Source organism: Pleurodeles waltl, chromosome 6 (genome assembly GCF_031143425.1).
Source record: "Pleurodeles waltl isolate 20211129_DDA chromosome 6, aPleWal1.hap1.20221129, whole genome shotgun sequence".
Classification (NCBI taxonomy): domain Eukaryota; kingdom Metazoa; phylum Chordata; class Amphibia; order Caudata; family Salamandridae; genus Pleurodeles; species Pleurodeles waltl.
Genome location: NC_090445.1, coordinates 1,109,586,022 through 1,109,609,279, shown reverse-complemented (window position 1 = coordinate 1,109,609,279; position 23,258 = coordinate 1,109,586,022). Strand labels below are relative to the sequence as shown.

At 40.7% G+C, this 23,258-nt stretch overlaps 1 protein-coding gene and 1 long non-coding RNA gene across 4 annotated transcripts in view; one reads left to right on the top strand and one right to left on the bottom strand.

The window, feature by feature from the left end:
• The window catches only part of LOC138300623 (uncharacterized), a 154,684-nt gene that overhangs the window by 31,800 nt on the left and 99,626 nt on the right, over window positions 1–23,258 (top strand). The gene's annotated exons all lie outside the window — the stretch shown is intronic.
• KLHL21 (kelch like family member 21) overlaps window positions 2,107–23,258 on the bottom strand; it is a 146,279-nt gene continuing 125,127 nt past the window's right edge. For both annotated transcript variants that reach the window (XM_069240228.1, XM_069240227.1), the window contains exons 4-5: window positions 15,679–15,751; window positions 2,107–5,626 (exon numbers count right to left, since the gene is read on the bottom strand). In XM_069240228.1, the coding sequence (XP_069096329.1) occupies window positions 5,315–5,626; window positions 15,679–15,751 (385 nt within the window). In that variant the 3' untranslated portion in view covers window positions 2,107–5,314. The remainder of the gene's footprint in view (window positions 5,627–15,678; window positions 15,752–23,258) is intronic.

The window sequence follows — 23,258 nt, the reverse complement described above, 5'->3', positions numbered from 1 at the left end:
ACAGTACCTGGAGGTAACACACAGCTGAATATATACCCCTTAAAATTACAAAACATTGAAAGAGAAAGTTTTGAGAGCCTAAATAAAGAGGGAAAGGTGTCCATACCATAAATGTTGGCCAAAAGAATAGATACCATAACCAAAAGGCTACACATGTAACTCAAAATGAAAAACTAGTTTACAGAGGTGATACATTTAACTCAAATAAGAGATGTTAAACGAGATGATAAACATGGAACTCAGGATGATATACATGATAACCGAGAGGAGGGATGCTACCAAAGAAGAGACATGTTATCCCTAGAGGATAGACAGTTGCATTCACAGATTGAGCATTAATAGCACCCCAACATAATACACACCTAAAGACGCAGGCTTTAATAAATGTAGCAAGTGTATCCCAGTAAAACATACATACTTTTTATTAAGTAAAGAGCTCACAAGAGCATCTAGGTCGACAATGGTAATAAGTTGATGGGGATTATTCACTGCAAGCGTCATTCTGATATCGCAAAGACCCTCAGATCTCAAAGTGGTGTTACTTATTTGTAGTTTGGCTTCAGATTTTAAATTGTGAGCAAATATTGGGAAACATTTAGCAAATTTCCCTTTCTCACCCTAAAGGACGGGCCGCTCCTGAGTAAAACAGATACAGACTAGCCCGCCATGGCAGACATTTTCCAAGCGTAACAACCGAGAAGGCACCAAACTGTTTGCAATTTTCCTTCTTTGCCAGTCCCCCTGCCTTCAAAATGTATCCACAATTGTTTCAAATGAGAATTTTCTGCTTTAGAAACTTTTTTCACTAACACTGCCACGTCACACAAAACATTTCCTTTTAGTTTTCTACCACAATGATGCAATGGAAATATCGACCTATACTGATATATTGTGATAAACATATTGACTCCAACATATTGCCACTGCAGAATTAATAATACTAAATCTACATTTATCTTAATATTTTAGTAGTCAATGCTATAGCCACCATATATTTGCTGGTTTGAAATTTGAATCCCAACATTGTAACAACCTTGATTCTATTTTGACCTCTTACCCAATTTCTACTTACCTGCATTACCTCTACCCCCTCTAAAATATACAAACCGCAGGAAACATTTTATGTAACAAATATTTGATAATAGCAATACCTTAAAGGAAACTTTTTGACAAAGAACCAATTTAAAAAATAAAATATACTTTTTTTTTAAATCTATACCCAAGTAGATGACAGTAATGTGAAATATTCAACTGTTTCCTTGTCTTTAAGTATATACAGCATTATATGGGGTTACAGTGATGCAGGTGCACATTACTAAACAGGACTCACAAGAGCCTCCAGGTTCTAAGGGTATTGAAGTCACTACAGAAAAGCTAAATTTGCCAATTTCAATTACCAAGTAAAACCTGCTAAAAAGCAGTTGCCTTCTGCAATGAGTGATGTGCATCAACCTCTCAAATTGTGAAGTGCTGATGAGTGAGGGTCCTTTGACATAAGAATGACTCGGCCTCACAGCGTCACAAAAATTCTACAGACTAGAAGGTTTTTGATGGTGAAAACAGAAAAGCAGTTATTTTTTTGGATGAAAGGTGACTAAAATAAGAATTGCCTGGTGAGGGTCTTTTGAAGGTCTTCAATTAGAATATGTAGAAGTTATTTACAATCAAAAATGATGTAATGTTTCCCTGACGTTTTTGCAAAACTATGCATAGCTGTGCCTAGTTGACAGGAAAATTGTTCTGAAATCTGTTCTTGCTTGAAGCTTTATTTTTTTATTTTTATTTTTTAAGTAATGCTAACACTTGCACTTGCACTTGCACTTGTACCACTAATGAGAAAAAAGATGACACTTTAGCTTCCTGTCCTGGCCTCAAAACGAATCACATTAATCCACTGCATTTGTCGGTAGCGGCTGGGGAAAAAGTGCCCAATGCTTAATTTGTATTTAAAAACAAACAAAAAATCAAATACAGGTCACAAAGTTCTTCCAAGAAGCCTCAATCTCAATCTAAGAAGCCTTAGTACTAATTCCACATCATGCCTGTTTCGACCACCACCCTGCGCTTCCTGTCTCTTTACCTCACTCTCGGAGGTTCTTTTTCCAACCAGGTTATCTCCTTTTGTCACTTTTTACCTATCTTTTTCTTCCTCCTTCCTTTTCTACCTTGGTTTCTTTTGCTTGGGCTCAAAGACTGATGATGAAAAATAAACTCCGGTCCTGATATGGCAGTGCTGATGCCCACTACCAGCAACCAAAAAGTAATCACTAGGCCTGACTGGTTCTTTCCCTTGTGAAGGCCTTTCAAGACAGCACCCCTTCAGCTCCTTTAGGCTATCCATTAAACAGTGAATGAAAACAGATCTAACACAGCTATTCCTTCTGTGTATTTCTCATCTTAAAGATACTCACGACATGTATGCTAATAACAAGTGTTGGTGTTTATCAGACAGATTTCCTGTGTGGTCTCACCAACAGTATTTAATTTCAAAGAAAATCCAGAACTCACTAGAAGACTTGTCATAATTTACAGTTATACTTAGTCGTTTCGGAAGAAGGCATTTACACGACTGACAGCTCATGCACCATCAGGTCTCTGTATAATGTTTGCTAGTCTATTTTTGTCCTGACTAAGGAAATGTCTGAACTCTACATATACAATTGCGTAAGGACATCGTCTGCAAAGCAGGAGTGGGAATAGAATGTTCTGGGCATGTGAATAAGGGAGTGCTGCAGGCTGCGTTGCCACAACCAGAGTGACATACGAGGCTATCCTGTAGAGCCTAAATAGCAAAGATTATTTTGGTGGCGGGCAAAGCCCAAGTGCTAAAGCATTATGATTGACAAAGAACCATCATCCGGCAGTTGGGTGTAAATAATGGAGCTCGACCTGCTGGTTAGAAGATGAAGCATGGCCTACCAAAAGGAGGAGCACAACAGAATAAAGGATTGGAGAGGCGGTGTTTAATATAACAATTAACATCTCATCCAGCTACTCCTAGCCTGAGCTTTAGTAGAGATGGACAGGGAGAAAGGAGTGCTCTAAAAGGCCTTTTCAAACCCACGAAGACTGATGCAATGTACAGGACTGACTCTTCTCCAGCACTTTGGCCTGCATCTACAGGGGCTGTTTTCCTACATACAAACATGTTTCTGGAAACGATCCCGTGCCAACATTCTCAGCCGTCTGACTAGATAACTAAGGAGCTACCCTTAAGTTTCCCAGGGAACCTCACAACTTTTCAGGTATTGAAACAATATTATGTACTCCAAAGTGAGAACAGATAGGTAACTCACCCATGCATGGAGAGTTCCATACAGCTCTCGCTCTGGAGAGGTCATGCTTTAATCAGTGTTCTAAGCACTCTACGAAATCCAAGGCAGTGGTCAAAGAAGACTCCCATAATTTATAGTCATTTACAAAGCACCTTTCTGTAAACAGTTACGGAGATTCAATGCCTGCCTATTGCCTCCATGTTTGATGTCATACAACTGAGCTTGAGTTGATTCCGTTAATGAAAAGGTTCTACGGTCTAAGACAAAATGCTTAGTTTCAAACCATGCACTGATGGCTTTGAGGTTAGAATAACCATGTGATTTAGTTAACCGGCACAGAAAGTGAGCGATCCGAAACTTATTTTGGGTAGATGATTTTGAGATTAGGATATCATCACCCCCCTTCAAAAGACTGGTAATAAACTGAGGGCTAGACTCCAGTATCTATCAAACCGCGCTCTCTTACCAAACATGGAAAATGATTGCCCACAGCCCCTGGAACAACTGAGCATTTTTTTTTAAAAGAGATTGGATGTGCCGGGTCTTCCTTTCAAGATTATGAAACATGATAACTTCTGACAGGTACAAGTAATGGTACAATTAGTGAACGGGGACGTAGTAGAAAACAGGGATGCCATCTGCATTGTGATGTAGGGTCCACAAAAGTGATAGCAGGGGCACAGGATACATTTTGGGGTGTTGCGGGCTTATGCACGATGCAGTAGCAGTATCATTTGTAGTGTTATGGGCAAGTACACCCCATTGCATCAATACAATCTGCAGAGTTGTAGGAATGTGAAGGGTACATAAATTACAATTGCAGTGCTGTAAGGAAAAGCAGAACAGTTATTTCTGCAAGAACACTACCCTGAGTAAGACGCAACAGCAGTGCAATGCAGATAAGCAATGCTGACACCTGTGGTGATGTGCAGAATTAGGAAGTTAGGTAAACGTTTAGTGCCACTTTAAGTATGGGAAAAGACCACTACGGTATCTGCAGTGACAGACAGAGGATGCGGCAGTGATTACAATCGCAAGGGTGTACAGGCAAATAAAGTAAATTACATAAATACCACCTGCGGTTATGCAAGAAAGTGCCAGATATGGCAGTACTGAGACTTGTGATACAGTCAAGTGCTGATTACGGCTGAAAGAACACCTGTTGTGATGCACTCAAGTTCTCCTAATGAAAGAAAAGGTATTCACAGTCAGATGCGGTAGACGAGCAATGAAGAATTTGGCAGTGGGTAGATATGTTGTGCAGGACAACAGGGCACAAAGTGAGTCCAGGAATATGTCATGGGAAATTACGGAAATACCATCTTCATGTGACAACCACCATTTTTCAATGGATATTCGCATGAAAAGCACGTAAGGCTGGTTAGTCAAAGTTGTTATTCCTTGAATAGATAAGCAAATGCATTAACCGATTTTCTAGTGTGCATACATTTGTCGTGGTAAACTGTGCTACTCCCCCACTTGCGATATGCCAACTTCCCTTTAATTTGGTTTTAGTTTTGATGTTCTAAACTTCTTGAAGACCTGTACTGCAAAAGTCAATCACTCCTTCACATTTAGCTACAGTGCCCTCGATGTATTTTAGTTCTGGGCTGACATAGTTCAGTTTTGAACAGCAAGCAAACTGCTAAAACAAAAAGGTACTCAAAGTCATAGGTTTCATGCTACATTGTTCTGAGATTACCACGAAATAGCCTTAAATGGCATTCCAGCAAATAAGATGCAGAGATGTGGCCTCCGTAGTATGCTGGAAAAAGGTAAAAAAAATGTGTTTTTCCCAAAAAATTATCAAGCATCCCTCATTAGGAAATTGCATCAACTCTTTAAATAAAAAAAGAAAGATTCCATTCGGGCGGCACTGCTGACAGATCAGAACTGGTTTGTCCAATCTGTCGACTGTCTTGTGTTATAAACATGTGTCCCTTTGATTGGTCGTCTCTTTGGCCATGCAACTCGACCAATGCATAAAATTAGCTTCTCTCCTTATCTTGCCCAACCCTCTTAAGAAAGTGTTTTGCTTTTCAACGTAGTTCATTGAGGTTCTGATTCCGAAAGTTCTGGTGCTGGCGGCTCAGCTGAATTGAGTTCCTCTCGTTGTTGACATTGTCCAGGGTGACACCACCTAAGCCGCAAGGGGCAAGAGGCATGAACTGACGGAATATGCTGACACTGCCGTGCCAGAAGCTAGGCTGTGGAAGCCGGCCCACAATGTCCCAAGTCCGAGTGTCTGGATCAAATGCTTCTACCACGTCTGACAGTTCAAAGGTATTATCGTAGCCGCCGGAGACGTACATCTTACCGCCCAGTGCAGCAACACTTCCACCAACATGAACCTAAAATCAAAACAAACAGAATGAGAAACTGTTTTTTTTTTTTCAGATTGTTCAATCGGCACCTTCCGTATCAAAACTGGCCAGGAATTTTAAACCAATCCTCACTGCCCCTTCAATCCTTCCTGTTCCTATGTGCACCTTTCCGAAGGACATTTTTAAATCTCGCTTACAGCAGCTTTAGCAGTTTGTTACAGAAGACATATTGTGACCCATACACAACACAAAATGGTCTTTGGGGCAGCGCATTGCTCATGATGGATGACTTTCTTGTGTTGTCACTTCCTGACGTCAATGTCTTTACTCCATATTGTGTTTGTTCCACCTGAGGAACATTTTGCATCTTATTTTGACTGGATGGTATGTCCGCTGATGACGTCAGATCTTGTACTGCATTTCATACGAACAACCAATTTATATCCATTTCCTCCTTTCATCATCGCTGGTATTATTCAAAACTATTCCCAACAAACCCGGCTAGCCCCTCTAAACACCCTGCACTGTGAAAACCACTGTACGAGCATACAACCATCTTTAAATGTTTTTTTTATTATTTCAAGATGGCGTTCCTATGCTTGCATACGTGGAAGTTCTCTTTGAACACATTTTTTTTTTGGGTTTGAAGAAAAACATTTAAATTGGGCCACCACTCTGCGTGCACACATATGGCAGCCGTATTTCAATGTTGTTTCTCATACTTCAAGTCAATTCATTCAAGAATGGGCACCACGCATAAAGCATCACCCATCAAAATCAGTACTTTAATTGATGCTTTCTCTTGTGTTGCTTTGTCTTTCGAAGCTGTTTTTTTGCATTTTATTGTTACATTACATTTTCCAATACAGCCACTTCTAAGCTCACCATAACTATATTTGCTTTATGAGTTTCCCGACATTTTGCACCACTAGTATATCTCTATGTGCTGTGATTTTGTGATCTTTTAAAAAACAATTGCCTTTGCATTTTAAGACTATTGTGCATACACTATTTTCAGTTGCCTTAACCCTCATGTAAACTAGGATTTCTACAATTAATATTTTGGTCTCGTCAAATTCAGTATTATTTTATGAGGGTGCTTGCAACTTAGTCAGGAAAGTGGCTACACTAAGTAAGTAACTAATTTCACGATATTGTGTAGCATGAGATTGTCAAACACGATGCAACCTGTAACTTATGATTATTGCCAAAGAGTGATAAAGCTTTTCCACTTTGAAAAAAATTAAAATCCTAAATCATAATTTTCCATTTTTTAATTATGAGACACATACAATTACACATGGTCAATGAAAATAAATGTGGTCAAATAACACACAGATTTATTGCTAAGAGGGTAACGATTAAATCCCATGATATAACTGCAGTACAGCAAAACTGACATGAAAAAAAACCATTTAGTGCCTCACAGGTATCATGTTAGATACATAACATGCTCAAGGAAACAACTCTGCTAGTAGTCATGAGGCCTCTTCAATGTGGTTTTATGGCTGCACTAAATCAAGTCCGTGCGTTCTGGTTTGGAGCAAATACCTTTTTTAATTAATACATATGAAAAAAATATCAAATATCATGGCCTAAACCATATATGGAGATGTGCAGTCTGTAAATGCAGTACTTATCATTATTGAACAATGATAACTAATAGCAAATTACACTTCTTACTTTGGGTATTCACTGTATATCTGACTGCTGCACACATTTGGATGCCACTTCGGAGCACTACGAGGACTGAGACGTACACACGCATAAACAGATAAAAGCCGAATATACAGAGCATTCACATTGTTTACTTTCAATTATGCTGTTTTCCTAAAGAAAACTGACCTAATTACACTTTTTTAATGATATCACTTCAGAGTAAACGCTGAGTGCATGTGCATTTTGATGATGACAACGTGAATGTGGAAAAAGTAACTAATGAATCCTTCCACTACAAATCATGCACGGTCAAATTGAAACATTTGTTTGTTACGGTAATCCAAGCGTGCCCCTGTAACATTTATTATTTATATTTAATGCATTTATAGCGTGCATGGATGCCCAGAGGACTTTCCAGAGTTAACACAGAAAGGTTACAGAGGATACCAAGAACTGATTACAAGAGCCAAGTCTTCACTTTCTTACGAAAGATGTGAAGAATAGCGGCAGTTCTGACTCCGAGGAGAAGCGAATTTCAGAGTTTGGGACCTAAATATCTGAAAGAACGGCCTCACTGCCTAGCCTATTTCATACGAGGAAAAGCCATGAGGTCCAAGCTGCATGAGCTTAAAACGCACTTGGGGGCCCTACGGGGTGGCTGTTTATGTAATAAGGAGCCTTCTGAGCCATGGCCTTGTATATGAAATAGAGGGCTTTGAACTTGACCAGTTTCTCAATGGTCAGCCACCGAAGCTCTCACAGATGGGTGAAAACTGAAACATGCGGAGAACGAAATGGGTTACTTACCTGGAAGTCCAGTCCTCCAGCATTTGGTATCTGTTATATATTCACATGTTTGAATCATTCCGTGTTGTCAAGCTAGGGATGCCTTGTTACATTAAAGTACCTGTTTACACTGTGAAAATATACTACATACAGTTTATAATAATGTATAAAGGGAATAGGCCCAAAACAACATAGTATGTTTAGTTACACATCCAACTCATTTGAAGGAACCCAAAATTGAGCCAATGAGGTGGAAGCTTAAGCACGCCACCGCCTCCTAAAGGCCACCATAGCTCATATTTTTAACACAAGTCAAGAGTAAATAATAGAATACAACGAGGCTCTGACCAGGGAGTTGTGAGACCAACCTGTGAATTTCTAAAATATGACAATGTTGGCAAACTGGAGTTACAGGTAAGTAACTAATTTCTTCTCCAACATGGGTCTTTTATATATTCACATTCTTGAATCAGCATAGCAAGCAGTACACATTATGAAATACAAAGAAGGAAGCAGGTTCACCTTGTATGAAAGAGGTTTCTCAAGACTCCCCGTCGCACTGCAACATTAGCTTCTGCATCCACGTCTAGGCAGTAGTGTTTCGTGAGCATATTCCTGCTCCTCCAGGTGACTACACAGCATATGCCTCTAGAAGGCAGAGTGCTGCAGTTGGAGCCATGCCCTTGTTGGAATGTGCCCTCGCTCTTGGGAGGATGCTAGGCTTTGGCATGACAGAGCTATGCAAGCCGAGAGCCAACAAGCTAGCCCTTGTTTGATGGCAAGCAATACAAATAATGTGCTTATGTCCTTTGTCTTGTCTATATAGAATTTGAGCATCTACTAAAATCTAAGTAATGTAATGATCTTTCTGCTGATGAGGGCGGATTAGGAAAGAAGGATTAAAGAATGACAGGCTCATTCAAATGGAAGCCAGTAGACACCTTAGGAATGAATTTAGGGTTGGTTTGGAGTATCAGTGAAACGAAGGGTCCTCTGATGGTGAATGACGGAATCACTCTCAGCAAATGTCAGAGGCAAGAGTCGTGCTGCCTTCCTTGAAAAATATTTTAAGTCTGCTCAATGTATCAGCTCAAGAGGAGGTAATATCAACTGACTTAGAACTGTATTAAGCTACCATGGAACTGGAGGATGTTGAAGAGGTGGGAAAACTCTGAAGAGACATTTCATAAATAGTTTAATGATCTTTTGGAAAAACAGAGTTGAAGTTGAACTGTCAGTCCTGCGAAATACAGAGATTGTAGCCAGATGGACCCGGACTGAAGAATATTTGAAATTTAACAAACATGGCAGGATCTGAGAAAGCTTTATTTGAAGTAGATGATGACCATTATTCCTGCAACGGAGGCAGAACGCTTCCACTTAGCATTGTAACTCTTATTGGTCACGGTGCACAACCTGTGTCAGAATCTGCTAGCACTCTTGCGGGAGATCCAGTAGGCCGAATTCTAGGTGGTCAGGTATCTTGCTGTCAAATTGAATGACTTGGGATGGCAGTGAAGAATCTCTCCTTGTTGTCTGGACAATATCCTGGGATGCACTTTCAAGGCAATGGCTGGACATGCTGCCAACTGCTGCAGCTCACTGTACCAATAATGGCGAAGCCACACTGAAGCAATGAGGATCAGTGCAATGATCTATCTTTGTATTCTTCAACATCAGGGGAAAAGGAAGAAAGGCATTGGCAGATATCCTGGACCAGTTGATCGAAAGAGCATTGGCCATCGTCCACTGATGCCAAAACATGTTTACGAAGCATGGGCTTAGTGGTTCTGAGTGGCAAACAGACTGACTGTGAGGTGACCCCACTGATTGAAGATGTAATCCACCTGTTTTGGTTCCAGTTCCCACTTGTGACAATCTGACATTTGGCTGCTGAACACATTCACACAATTGTTCTGTGAGATGTTCTATAGCTATGTCTATCCTGTGAGAAATGGCCCAGTTTCACAGTCACTGTGCATCTTCTGAAAGGATCCTGGATCGTGTTCCTTCTTGCTTGGCTATAGAGAACATGGTTGTTGTGTTGTCCGGTCTGATTAGGACTGGCTGATCTGAAAATCTGGGAAGGAATGCTTGTAAACCTAGTCTTATGGAACGAAGTTCCAACACATTGATGTGTTGCTTCTTTTCTGCATCCATCCAAAGACCTCTGGTTGAAAACTCTTGGTGGTGAGCTTCCCATCCATCGATGGATTCATCTGTAGTGAAACCTGTTATTGGCAGGAAAGAAAGACCTGTGTCTAAGTTTGCTTCCTCCTCATTAGAGCTTGTTGCAAGCGTTTTGTCGCATGCAATGCATCTTCCCGTGAGCCTTCTTCCGGTTTCCATTGCAAGTCCAGCTCTTGCTACACAAATTTCATACAAAGTCTGCAAAATAGAATTAGGCCTATACATGATGCCACCAGGGACCTGTATTGCCTTACTGTAATGGATTGTTTTCAGCAATATTCTATGACATTGCCTACAACTTTATCACTCCTCCTGCTGATGGAGAAGCTTTCCCCAACTGAGTGTCTAGTTTAGCTCCCAGGCATTGAATTATTCTTTAGGGTTCCAGTGATGAGTTTTCCCTGTTCAAAGTAAGACCTAGTCTCTGGAAGAGATTGATGCAAGTATTTGTGGAAGCTGTTGCTCTTTCCACAAATGGCACTTTGGCTAACCAGTCATCGAGATATAGGACAAACCTGGTGACCTTCTCTCCTGAGAAAAGTGCCAAGTGAAGCAACACATTTAGTGAATATCAGGGCTGATTTGAGTCCACAAAGGGGTGCATTGAACTGGTACTGCCAACCGCCCTACTCAAAACCAAAGTTACTTTCGGTGTTTTCGAAGAATGGGTATGTGCGAGTTAGTATCCTGAAGGTCCAGGGAGGTCAAGAAATACCCTTACTGCATCATTGGGAGGACTTCTTGTAGAGTAAGCGTCCCAAATGACAATTTCTTTTACATTTTTTCAGCCCTGGTAGATCCACAATTGGTCTCCATTGACCGGTGTTCTTTATGATTAGGAAAACAATGGAATAAAAAGCTTGATTCCTTTGCAACTTAGGGACAATCTCTATTGCTCCTTTGAAGAGAAGCGTGAGAATTTCAATTTGCAGCTCCTTTAGATGAAGATGATGCTTTCTTGGTGGACTAACTGGGGGTGTCTAAATGAACATGAATGGATGGACTAACTGACCTATTTGCCTCACCTATTTGTCCGATGGTAGGTTGTTCCATGCAGGAGCAAAATGGAAACCCTTCCCCCAAGACTTGAGGACTAGATGGAAAAGAGGGTTGGGGGCATGCTGAGAGTAAATCTCTTTTTCTGATTGCCATTGGATCATGCTTGCCAGGAACCTTTCTTCCTTCCTGAAGACCTCCTGTGAGCTTGTCTTTGGTTCGGATTGAAGGAGATTCTTTGATCACACTCAGACTGTAGTTGAGGATAGTAAGATAGTTCCTAATCTCCATACTAACTTAATTCTATGCTGAAATTTTGTGATCTACATGAACCATGAAAATTAGAGATCTCAAACCTGCAAAACTTCAAAAATACCCACTGACTTTGCAGTATCACTGTCAGATTAAGTCCCTGCAGAGCCTCATCAACATAATTCCCAAAAAGAGTTTAGCCATCAAAAGGCATGTCTAAGATTTTACACAGCCTTGATTTCATAGCACAGTACCTCCTGTCAACTAACGAAAACCTGTATTTGAACAACGAGGTTAGTTCTCCTTCCTTTCGGATAGCTCCTCCCTTTTCCCTTATCCTCTGGAATAAAATCCGGTTATGAAGCTATGTCATGCCACATCGGACGATCACAATGACCTAGAATCACTAAAGCATCAGCTGACCCTATTAAGGTTGCTGCCATAAAGGATATTCTCTAAGCTAGATTTTCAATACATTTGCCATCCTTGTCTGGCAGACTAGATGACCGAGTTACTGGGGCCTAAGTTATTTTTTGAGCCACAGAAGCAATTACTGAATCCGGTCTAGTATGACCAGTGAGGCAGGCCTAAGCTGAACTCGGGGCCTTTTACTTCTTTTCCTGACAAGGTGTCACAGCTAGAACAGTAGCAGGGTTCTTCATTAATTTCAGACCTTCTGACCAGGCATAATCAAGAGTTGGTATTGATTTAACATATTTTTAAGCCTGTTCTTCAAGCCATAAAGAAAACATGGTGGAACTACAGAGGTCATTGGTAGGCTGAATTTCTTGACAGGTCTTTTAATCGGCAAATGGAATTTAGATATATCACCAGTAGCATCCGGTGAAATTGGTTCATAGTTTCCACTTGGGCCAACACACTCATGACTATTATCATCTCTTCCATCACTGTCTGCTGGTAGCGCCCCTTCCTATGTGCAGTAGAAATCTGAGCTAGGATGACCTCTAAGAGGAGTAGGAGTTCTTAAGCTTCCACCTTATTGGTTGAAGTTTGGGTCCTTGAAAGGAGGTGGATGTGTTTCTAAACATACTATGTTGTTTAAGGCCTATGGTCTTTTTACCCTATATACTGCATATTGGATATTTTTACACTACATACTGCTATTTTAATGCCCTGAGGATTCCCATCCTGATGACAGGAAATGTTACAAGCATGTGAATATATCAAAGATTCAATGTTGGAGAACAGGACATAGAAGCCTGGCAGGGGCCTTCTGCACTCTATTAAAAAATCATCAAATACTACACATTTCAATAGTTCAGACGTGAAGTTTTTAAAGCTTTATCACTCTTCTTTGAGCAGAAGCAGGGAGAAGCCCCAGAATTTTACACAGGCAATTAAGGCGCCCAAAACAAGTGCTAGACACCTGGTTGATCTGGGAATCCACCCTGAAACTGCAGTGTAAGAAGAAGCCCAGACTGTTGACAACCAGCTTAGGTGTGAGGACCAGACATACAATCTCCAGCTAGTCCGATGGCCCCCAGAGCTGAGGTTGGTTATCTACCACCAGAACCTTGGTTTTATTGCCACTCCGTCGACCATCTAGTGGAGAAGGATAGCATAGTACATGGTGTCAAATGCTACGCAGAGGTCCAGAAGAATCAGTGCAGCTGTGCCTCCAGAGTAAAGTGTCGCTCAAAGATGTTCAGTGAATCCTAGCAAAGCTGGCTTTTTATTATGGCCAGGTCGGATCCCGAATCGCGAGCCATGGAAAAAGATGTGGAGTTCCAAGTGAAACGAAACTGGTCAATTAATGGGTTTTCCTAACATCTTAGTTAAGGCCAGAAGGAATGAGATGTGACAAAGGTTTTCAGGCTTGGACGCACTGACGTATCTTCTACCTCATCTATTTCTGCCCCAAACCGCGGAAGGGAGACCCTCATCCAAAGAGGCATCAAATGAGACACAAATGTTAGAATGTTAAAATGTTGAAAAATAAATCATGCGTGTCAGTCTATTTATCAGAGGGTAAGGACATCGAGGGAGCCATACAAGCTGGATACAACAGCTTTTACTATCTGAAAACTCTTTAACAAGACAAACACACACACACACACACACAAAAAAAAAAAAAAAAAAAAAACATTTTTTGAGGCATCAATTCCACTTATGATCCAAGTGGCTGCCAATTATGGCAAAAATTACTTCATCCAGTCTTGAAAAGGGCAATTGAAAGTAAACTAAAAAGCTCTAGAATGAAAAGAACATGTTTAAACATTTCACCTCCTTATGCCAATTAAAAGATTGGACTGCCAGACCCAACATGATCGGATACATTTTTCCTCCGAGTTAATAGAAGGCTGGCACAGTTTTTCAATAAGTTAACTGAAATCAAGGACTTTATTTTTAATTGAGGCTTGGGGTTTATGGTTAAAGCAATTTTTTAAATAAACCGTTATGAGACAAAGACTCTACAAAGCTGCACCCGACCATTCTACAAGTATCATCCCAGCCTTAAGGCAGCTGATAATATTTGGATGCAGATTTCGAGGGCCATGTACTTTAGGAGAAACAGCTGTCATGATTTCACAATTTAGGAGAAACAGCTGTTATGATGTCGGTCTACATAAATATGATGCAAGGTTTATCATACATCCCAAAGTGGCTATCACAGGGGAATAGGTCGGTGTGTGAAACTGCTATCAACTGAATAGCACAGTGTATTTTGAACTGATATAGTTACTGCAAAATAAGCTGTATCCAACTGTAAACATGATACAGCTGTGGCAATTTAAGTATGTTAACACGAAAGCCACATCAGTACATCAACTTTCCCGTTAAACATTAATGGCCTTTGCTTAGTGCCAACATAGCTGTGCAGGAAGAGCATTGCGTTTCAAACCATCCAACAGAATAAAGCGGGAAAACTGCTCAAATCTGGCAAATAAACATATTTCTGTAAAATTTAGATGAGTCTGCATTGCTTTTCTCGACCACCGGCCGTAAAGAGTGAAACACTAAATAGAGTCTCAATTCTAAGCGAACAGATGTCAAAGCATTTGGTGCTAATCCACTGCTACAGAAATCAACCTCGAACGAGCAGTGGGTGAACAGTTGTACTGGTTTACAAGAAAATTAATTCTTATTTGTATTATCAGCAGGCTTTTGGCTTGGGAGATCTCAGTGTCAGACAACATCTGACTGCTGGTGGGCAAATATGTAACCTTAGTAGATCAGTAATCGGTTTGAGGAGATCGGAGTCCACCAATAGCCCAATACTTGCACTGCTTTTTTTTTTTTTTTTTTTTTAATACTACCAGGGAGCATTTCTTTTTATATAGTTTTGCTCTAAGATTACCTTGATCACACTTTGTTCTCTGCTCCACAGCTTTGGCTCTTCAATTTGTACCTCCATCTACTCGGGTCACTGATCTGGTGTGATGTGATGAGGGTTTGTTTTACAATTATGCAGACTATATTCAAATTATTCTAGAGCCACGTTAGGAGGTCAAGACATTTGGTGCGCTCTGTGATTCTGATTTCTCTTTGTCTGAAGGTAGCCCTGGTTGTGATGTTTACATGTTTGTTTATCTGATATTAATCCAATGCCTTTTTCTTCACGGGTCTTTCTCACAGTGTTATCACTAGGTGTGATGCTTTGGATTGACATCAATTGAATATGTTTTAGCATTCTGATGTAGTCAATGAAGAATCTGTCATCCGTGCAAAATCTGGCCACCAAACTCTGAACTCGCAGGTGTCTGCAGGAATACATCTATCTAGCCATAACAAACCCCTATTGCCTTCCAGGAAAAAAGGGGTTATTTTAAAAGAATTGCACTCTGAAATAATCAGAATGCCATTGCCATTTTCATTCTCCAATGTCATTTTTTGTGTATCAGCCCTCTTCCTTAGTTCAGCAGGCCAGTAAAATCCAATGTGTACAAGTAGTCATACTGGGGCGGGAGAAGAGGGTGGTTCTTTTATTTTAAACACTTATGCAGTATAACGATCTTGTAGACCTTCAGCATTAAGTTAAAAACCTAGCTATTCTCTGTTTACGGTCCGTTAGTATCAAGTATAATAATCCATAGTTTCCTCAGTGAACACCAAGAAAACACGTCAATAATGTTAAGTAGTGTTTTACATAAGTAACTGCAAAACCAAACATAAACCGAGGTAATGTTTTACAGTCCAGAAAACATTCACAATTTTTTTTTTTTTTTAATTCATACCTGTTTCATTGGAGGGATTTTACCCCATTCATTCTTCCTAGGGTTGTATACGTCCACCTCAGCAGAATCATCTCTATGAAAACAAACAAAAAACTTGGTGAATATGGCATACAGTTATAAAAGTACCCCAGCCTGTTTAGTGATTAACACATAGGTAGGGCAATGGGATGCCGTAGAAGCTAGTCTCTGTGTGAATTAATCACTGGCAAAGCCAGTTTCGGCTTTAGGATGGTGGCACCGGCTACCAAAATCACACGCCATATGAGCTATGTTCCCTGCAAGATTGTCACCAATCAAAATATTAGGTGCGTTAATGGTTTGGTTAATGGTTGACCTTTGATTTGAACGTTAGTTAAAATATCCTAATATTCTGTTAATTGATATTTCTAGCAATCAGAAACAAACAAGTACTCAGTTAAAGTGGCACACCTTTAAACAAAGTCAATCTCCGTAACTTGTTATAGGGATTAAAGTCCTAGTGTGGCAAGATAAACTGTGCCACGATCCTACTGTTTGAACTGTTCCAGCCAGCCCTGTGATTTGTCGTCCTGTAAACTCAGTGTTTTTTGCGTCCAATGCAGATATACCCCCATTCTCCCTGCGCTCCCCACCAGGGGTCCACCCAAAGTGCGCACACACCCTCAGTTCAGTGTGTTAACTGCTCTGAATTCGAACATATAAAAAAAATACTTATTCTTCCTAAAGGTTAAAGCTTTGGCTGGCAATCAGGTTTATTTATGGAATCATTTTTGGAAGAGTATCTACGTTGCAGATAATCTAACACCTCGAGGAATAAGCCTTGACTGCTCATATTGCCATCCTTGGAGAATCAAATGAACAAATGGATTAACGTGATTATCCAACTAGCGAGCATGGCACCTAAGGCCCTGGCACACCCGTGGTGAACAACAGTGTCCAACACAGATACTGTCCAGTATTCAAAGGATGCCTCCGAACCAGAACAAAAGGCCTCACTTATGCTGATGTGCACAGTGACTTAGTGCACGACACAAGACGCGTTATTGTAGAAGAACCGGAAATGCCAAGCAACTTCTGTGCATCCTGCACAGGCTTACACTCTTCGCTAAAAATAGCTACAACATGTTACCCTCTAATGGCTGCATCACTAGATTTCAAATTGCAACAAGCACCGGCAAGGCTAATAGGTCAGGCATTGGCAGTCACCGTTTTGGTTTTGTCAATGTTTATTTTGTCATTTTTGTTTTAAACTTTGCTTTAGGAACTGCTGGTCACTCAACAATAAAAAATAAAAAAAAACATATATATATATATATATATATATACACACACACATACATACACACATATACGCACAAACATATATATATGCACACACACACACACACACACACACACACACACAAATGTTCAGCTCAAAAAGCACACTTTACCAAAAGTGTCTCTGGCACTCAAGGGATCTATTTTGTTTTCGGATGTGCTCTTGAATAAGAACTGAATGTCTTGCCTCACAGTGAATTAAGCCAATGCTTGAAGTGAGCCGATTGATGAATCCAGGTTGTATGGTAGTGGGTGGAAAAAAGTGTGAAAGACAAAAACAGTCGACCAACGAATGAAAAGGAGCTGAAAGACTCTATATGCATATAATATATAATTTAAGTTAAATCAAAAGGTTTTGGCTAACTCCAGACCTACAAAGAAATGTCTTTTCAAGCCATGCCCACCCCTGAAGCTACACTCTATCCTGGTATTTTGACAAGGAGAATGAAAGCACCCTGCTTTGAATGGCTGGCATGGCTTAACAGACTTTACTCCTTCAAAACAACTAAAATAATAAAGCATGGGAGTTAAGAAAAGCTGGCAGGAGGTGGGGGATGGACTTTCTTTAGGTTGAGCTTGGCAGCGCGTGGCTCTGTCTGCAAGACACGTTGTATTGAATATGGGCTTTTAACCACACCCACTCTTGCCATTCATTCTTTGTCGTGCTGATCTTATATGCTTCATTTTTATTGCTGCGTTTTGCTAAATGTCTCTCCTTTTGCGTGCTAAGTTCCTGCCGAGGGGATTTCACTAAGAGAACATTTTTGTTGACCATCACATTACGTCACGCTTCCTCCTGTTACAGCGTGTGATGGCCCTTCCTCCTTGCTGGTTTTGGTTTTGCATTTAATCCCAGCTGCAATCCTTTCTCCTTGCGGCTCGATGCCATGCTTCATGAACCAAGAATTAAGAGGGCAGAACAACTCCTCCTCCAAGAATGCACTATAAACCCCTCCTGTATTTATATACAACATTTAAGTTAAAGCTGCCTTGATTTGACCAGTATCCCAAAATCTAGATCGGATTTTGAGATCACTATTTTGTTTCTGTCTGTGAAAACAGTCTCTGCACGGTTAGTGAAACAGATACTTTCTTAATCTACCCACATATTATCCAGTCTCTCCTGTCGAAACCATCATAATATCGCTAGATGTCAGTTTATGCTTCTTGCTAGGTCCCTGGTTTGGTTAAATGCCAGTGGTCTGGTATATTGGCGGGTGTGATGGATGGACGATGGGCATAGAAAAAAAATGAGTATTTATCATGTTTCCAGCTGATGAAGGGGCCTTTACATTTTCACTTCTTCCGAGGGTCGTTTACGGTGTAAGCCCACTCCTAAAATGCAGTACATAGAATAGCTCAGAGTGTGCAACGCCCGCTGCTCATTTATTTTCTGCATGTGTATAATATGTGTAATTGTACAGCGCTCAAACCTCCAAGTGCAAATCTTATGTTTAGTGAATGATGGTTACTAGCTGGTGGTCGTCTCTGCAGAGTTAGTTGTTTGTTGCTCATGAAAAGGTTAGTTATGCCTGTAAACTACCAATGATCCAATTCCAGTAACAATCCAGGTGATTTTTGCCTGCAAGTTTACATGTTTAAATCTGTGGATTAATGCCCTCACAGCAAAGATCTCTGTGGTACTCTGCAGATCACAGGTTGGAGTCCTGAGTGAGCTGACTGAGACTTTTATCCAACAGCAATGGATAGCTTGTATAGTAAAGTTAAGTCATGATAATATAAAGTATCTATTGTGGTGTTCATTCTACGAATCATCCTATTGATGAATATCTAAGTCAGCTTTTAGAGGAGCTCCAGGTGTTTCATCAAAAAAGGGGGAGGGGGACCTTTTCAGAAGCTTAGGAGGGTCGAAATATGCAATTTTCTGACCCGAAGGCTAAGCGGTATTGATGAGAACCAGTAGTCGATAGTTAGACATTAAGATTTATATGAAGCGGAGTCAACCCTGACATATATTCATTCTGCTGTAACTGCAGAATGCGGAGGTCCTTGTTGCAGGCCAAAAAATATAATTTATAGTCTTGTGATGATAATCATGCCCTATTATTATACACATGGACTTGCACCGTGGGTGAGTGTTTAGCTCTGTCATTTAATTTGTCCCTCCACATGACAGAAGTCCCACCAAGAGGCCTGCGGGTCCAAAATACAGCCGGAGGTGCTCTGTATTCTGTGTATGTGTGTTTTATTATACCGTGATTCTAATGCCAGTCACAGTGACGAGAAGATCAACTAGTGAGCATTATTGATTTGTTCTTTAACCTACATTGGAGGATTGGGTTTTTCTAAGAGAACAATGCTGAAATAAATCAATAAGACAAAGAGAAAAACAGTATCACTTATTTGCATATGTATTGATATGTGACTTTTAGGAGTGAAGAATTAACATTCTGCGATGGAAGCAAAGTAGATGTGTTGTACCACTCGTCTAAGAGTTCAGGTGCTTACAATCAGTTATACATAAAAGCATTTTATGAACTGTTATGATGGGCTGTTGTGAAGTGGACTGACATGGGTGTTACCTGCTCCGATCTTTGAGGGCCTTAAGCATTAACTTTGTAAGAGTCCTGTGGAGTCCTGTGTCTGATGCGCTGCTGGCATACTTGTGTTGACTGTGGAAATATTTACACACAATCAAGTATTTGCTTTTGTGCTCCATATATCGTTTTGCAGTCTACAAACAAGATGCTTTGATACATGTTCATGTGAAAATGTGATAGTTTTGAAAGTACTGGGTCAAAGAAAGTAAATATCTCCCAGATTGTCTGACATGGGGCTACACGTTACATGGCTTCCACTGTGCTTTGCCATAAATCCAAAACCACCTCTTGCCAATTTAGGAAGTGGCTAAAATCCAGAGTTTTAAGACAAGAACTAAGGAAACGGCGAAGTGAACCATTCTGTAATAGCGCCTTGAGGTAATGTAACTGCTTGATTGACCCACTTAGGACAAAATCGCTTTAAGAATTGACCCAAGCCTTCCTCCAGGAGCTATTAACTTGATCCTCTTTTGAGATAAATATGCTGCTATTGTTTTCTCTTCCTTGTACTTGGACCCCATATGTCTTGGCGAGGTGCTGGTACTAATCAACCATAGACCAGCCAATGATAACACCCCCTACTTGGGTATTTCAACAAACTGATTAGGAAATTCCAAGAAGTCCAGAATTCGCAGGTTACACCGTTTATGGGCCTAAAGAAACACAACCATGCCTCGAAGGCCATTAGTCTTCTTTGACTTAAGGGTCAGATGCAAAAACTAAATAGGTGTATTAATGGTTCTGCCACAGAATATTTGGGGTGAAGTTACTATAGCAGTAGGAAGCATGTCTGAGCCGCTCCCAACCCCCCTCTCAATTGCATGTATTATTATAATTCGCTTTGAACAAGCAACAAGTAACAATAGATACCTGCATGAAATGCTTTCTAGAAATGTCATCCATTCCCTATCAAGAGACTTCTGTATGGCAATTTGTCTGTTGCAAGAAAAAAAAATCTGCAAATCACTGGTTTATTCTAATTTAGCCTTCCGTCTTTCCAAAGTTAATAATAACTAAGCTTGTTAAGCAGAGTAAAGCCTGCATTTCTGTGCTATACTAGTGCATGTTCCTTGTGCCATGTTTGCCTACGATATAAACTAAGTAGCCACTGCAGATCTCACAGGATATGCTTGGGTTTGTATAATAAGCCATAATAGCCATTACCTTCCTGTGTTTTAAATAGACAGTATGCATATTTTTAGGTCTCGTCTAGACCGCGCTTGCGCTGTCTCTTTGAGAAGTATTGCATTTAAAATATGGGCTTTAAGCTCCACCCATCTTTGCTATTGGGTGTTTGATTGTCTTTCATTAAAAAATTGCTTTTGAATGGTGCAAATGCTTACTACTCCCTCCTTGTACACTTTTGTAACCTCCCATTAGGACTGCCCCGGTTATATAAGGGCTTGTTTTCTTTTAATTTAGGTTCCTTTGTGTGCACTATTTTTTTTTTTTTTTAGTTTGCCTGTTCTCGTGTATCAGAACAGCAGCCACTACATGCATGGCGTGCTTCAGGTTGAACGCTTTTGTTTGTTCGCACTCATAGCAGTATTTTTTTGGCACTTTTACTGAGCGCAAACTTGACACATAGGTATTACAGCGCTTTATATGATTACCGGTTATGTTACACAAGGGCACTCTTATTTTTTGGTAGCAATGGGGAAATTAAGTAATCTGCCCAGAATCACAGGATGTTGAGCCGGCACAGAGATCCAAACCTGCGTTCCCCAGCTCCAAAGTTGGCGCTCTGGCTGAAAAGTTTGCATTTGCTCCCTTGTCTACCTTTAGAAATCTACCTGATGTGTGTACTACTGAACCACTCTAGAGTTATTTTCTCATATGGTGTCCGCTGAGAGAAGTATCAACTCACCAAACTCAGCCAGAGTATTTATGATGCATAATGCTTTGGCATGGGCGTGGAAAGCGCCACGTACGCTTCTGAGGGGTACACCACTAACTAACCTCTAATAAATCATTCACCTCAGGAAGAAAAAAAAAAAAAAACTATGAGTGATACACCTGCTGCCACTCCTTCAGTTGCTGTAAATCACTAACATTTCAAGTCTTGTTCCTATGCTTTGTGTAGCTTATTTGATTAGTTATTTAAATTGTATCCGCCCCAAGGCCTGTGCTGACAGTAAACAGATGCACTGTGCGCACAAGGTGCACTCTACAGGGAGGGGAGCCTTTGCGTGTTTTTTGCTTTAACATCGACTTGTTGATGGAAGTCTCTTGAAATAATTAATTTTGGAAATGTAAAGGGCATTGCTGCAAAGGGACTTGTATGTTATAGGGAAGGGTTCAAACCAAGGAGCTAATCAGTCTGCATACTTCTGATCATCGAGCACTCCAAGCCTTAATATGGCTTCATTAAAACTAGGGCAGAGGGATAAGTGTTACTGTTACTGAGACTTCTTAGGGTGATGCATTTGAAGTTAATAACTGCAAATGCCAGTTTGCCTTTGGCCGTTTGTTGTCGTGGTATCAGATGGAGGAATTCATGGCAAGCGAATGCTCTGCAGTGTCAATAAGTTACCTGTGTTTGTATCAGATGGCTTTTTCGTTTAAATTTAGTAAGGAACATCCTATCTTTAAAATTCGGCTTTTAGAAGAGGAGTACACGTAGATCTGCTTTAGGCTTTTTTCCCCCCACAAGCCCACAATTTCTTGTGCACTTTTATCTGTGTTTATGAGCGGACTGCTGATGGACTAAACCCAGATCTGTGACTGCGGGTGAATATTTGATTTGATCTACAGTCCGTCCATCAACTGTTCTATTTGCATTTGTCACCCCAAGTGGGAAGGGTATGCCCAGCCCTGCGTCCCATGCTCACTATAACAACAGATTCAAGCTAGCCTGGCTGACGAGGGGAGATACGCCGAAACCGGTCCCAGAATGCTTGTTTCTGGTCCAGAGAGGATCTGGCCTGGCAGTTCGGGCTGTACTGTTCCCATGGGGAACAACGTCAAGACTGATTTGCATATGGTTGGGTCCAAAATGGAATGGTATGGTGAGCAAAAAAACAAACTGATGGATTAAACCCAGATCTGTGACTGGGTTGAATGTTTAATTTGGTCTACATTCCGTCCATCAACTTTTCTTTTTGAGTTTGCTGTCAGAGCATGGCACCAAGACTGACCCCAGCAAGGAGGTTCTCTGTGCCTGTGACTAGTTAAATTCTAAGCTCAGTTAGGTGGTTGTAGAAGCGGAAGTAATATGTTAATACTTAGTTATGCAGAAGCAGCAGATCTCCACTTCAGTGATACACGTGACTGGGCCGCATCAAAGTAGCCTTTTTTGAGGGGACATTTGGCGTGAGGTGTTTAGCTGCTAATGATAACATACAAAGCAACTATATTACTGCAAATATTTGACTGCTGGCCACCGTGCAGTATTTCGTTTCAAAGTGCATCCCATGAATTAACGTATAGACTGCAGGTTTATTTTTTTGTGACTTCACTACTGTCTCAGATTTACTCTTACACCACAGACGCACTTTGTACAAAGCACATTTTTAGCTCCTGACTAGTGTGTGAGAGAAGCTTGCATTATTACTGTGTTGTATCTGTGTTAGGGAAGCTTGCACTGCTGCTTTTTGTGCTGTATCTGCTGTGTGCGAGGGAAGCTTGCACTGCTGCTGTGCTGAATCTGCTGTGTGTGAAGGAAGCTTGCACTGCTGCTGCCTATGCTGCACCTGCTGTGTGTGTGAGTGAAGCTTGCTC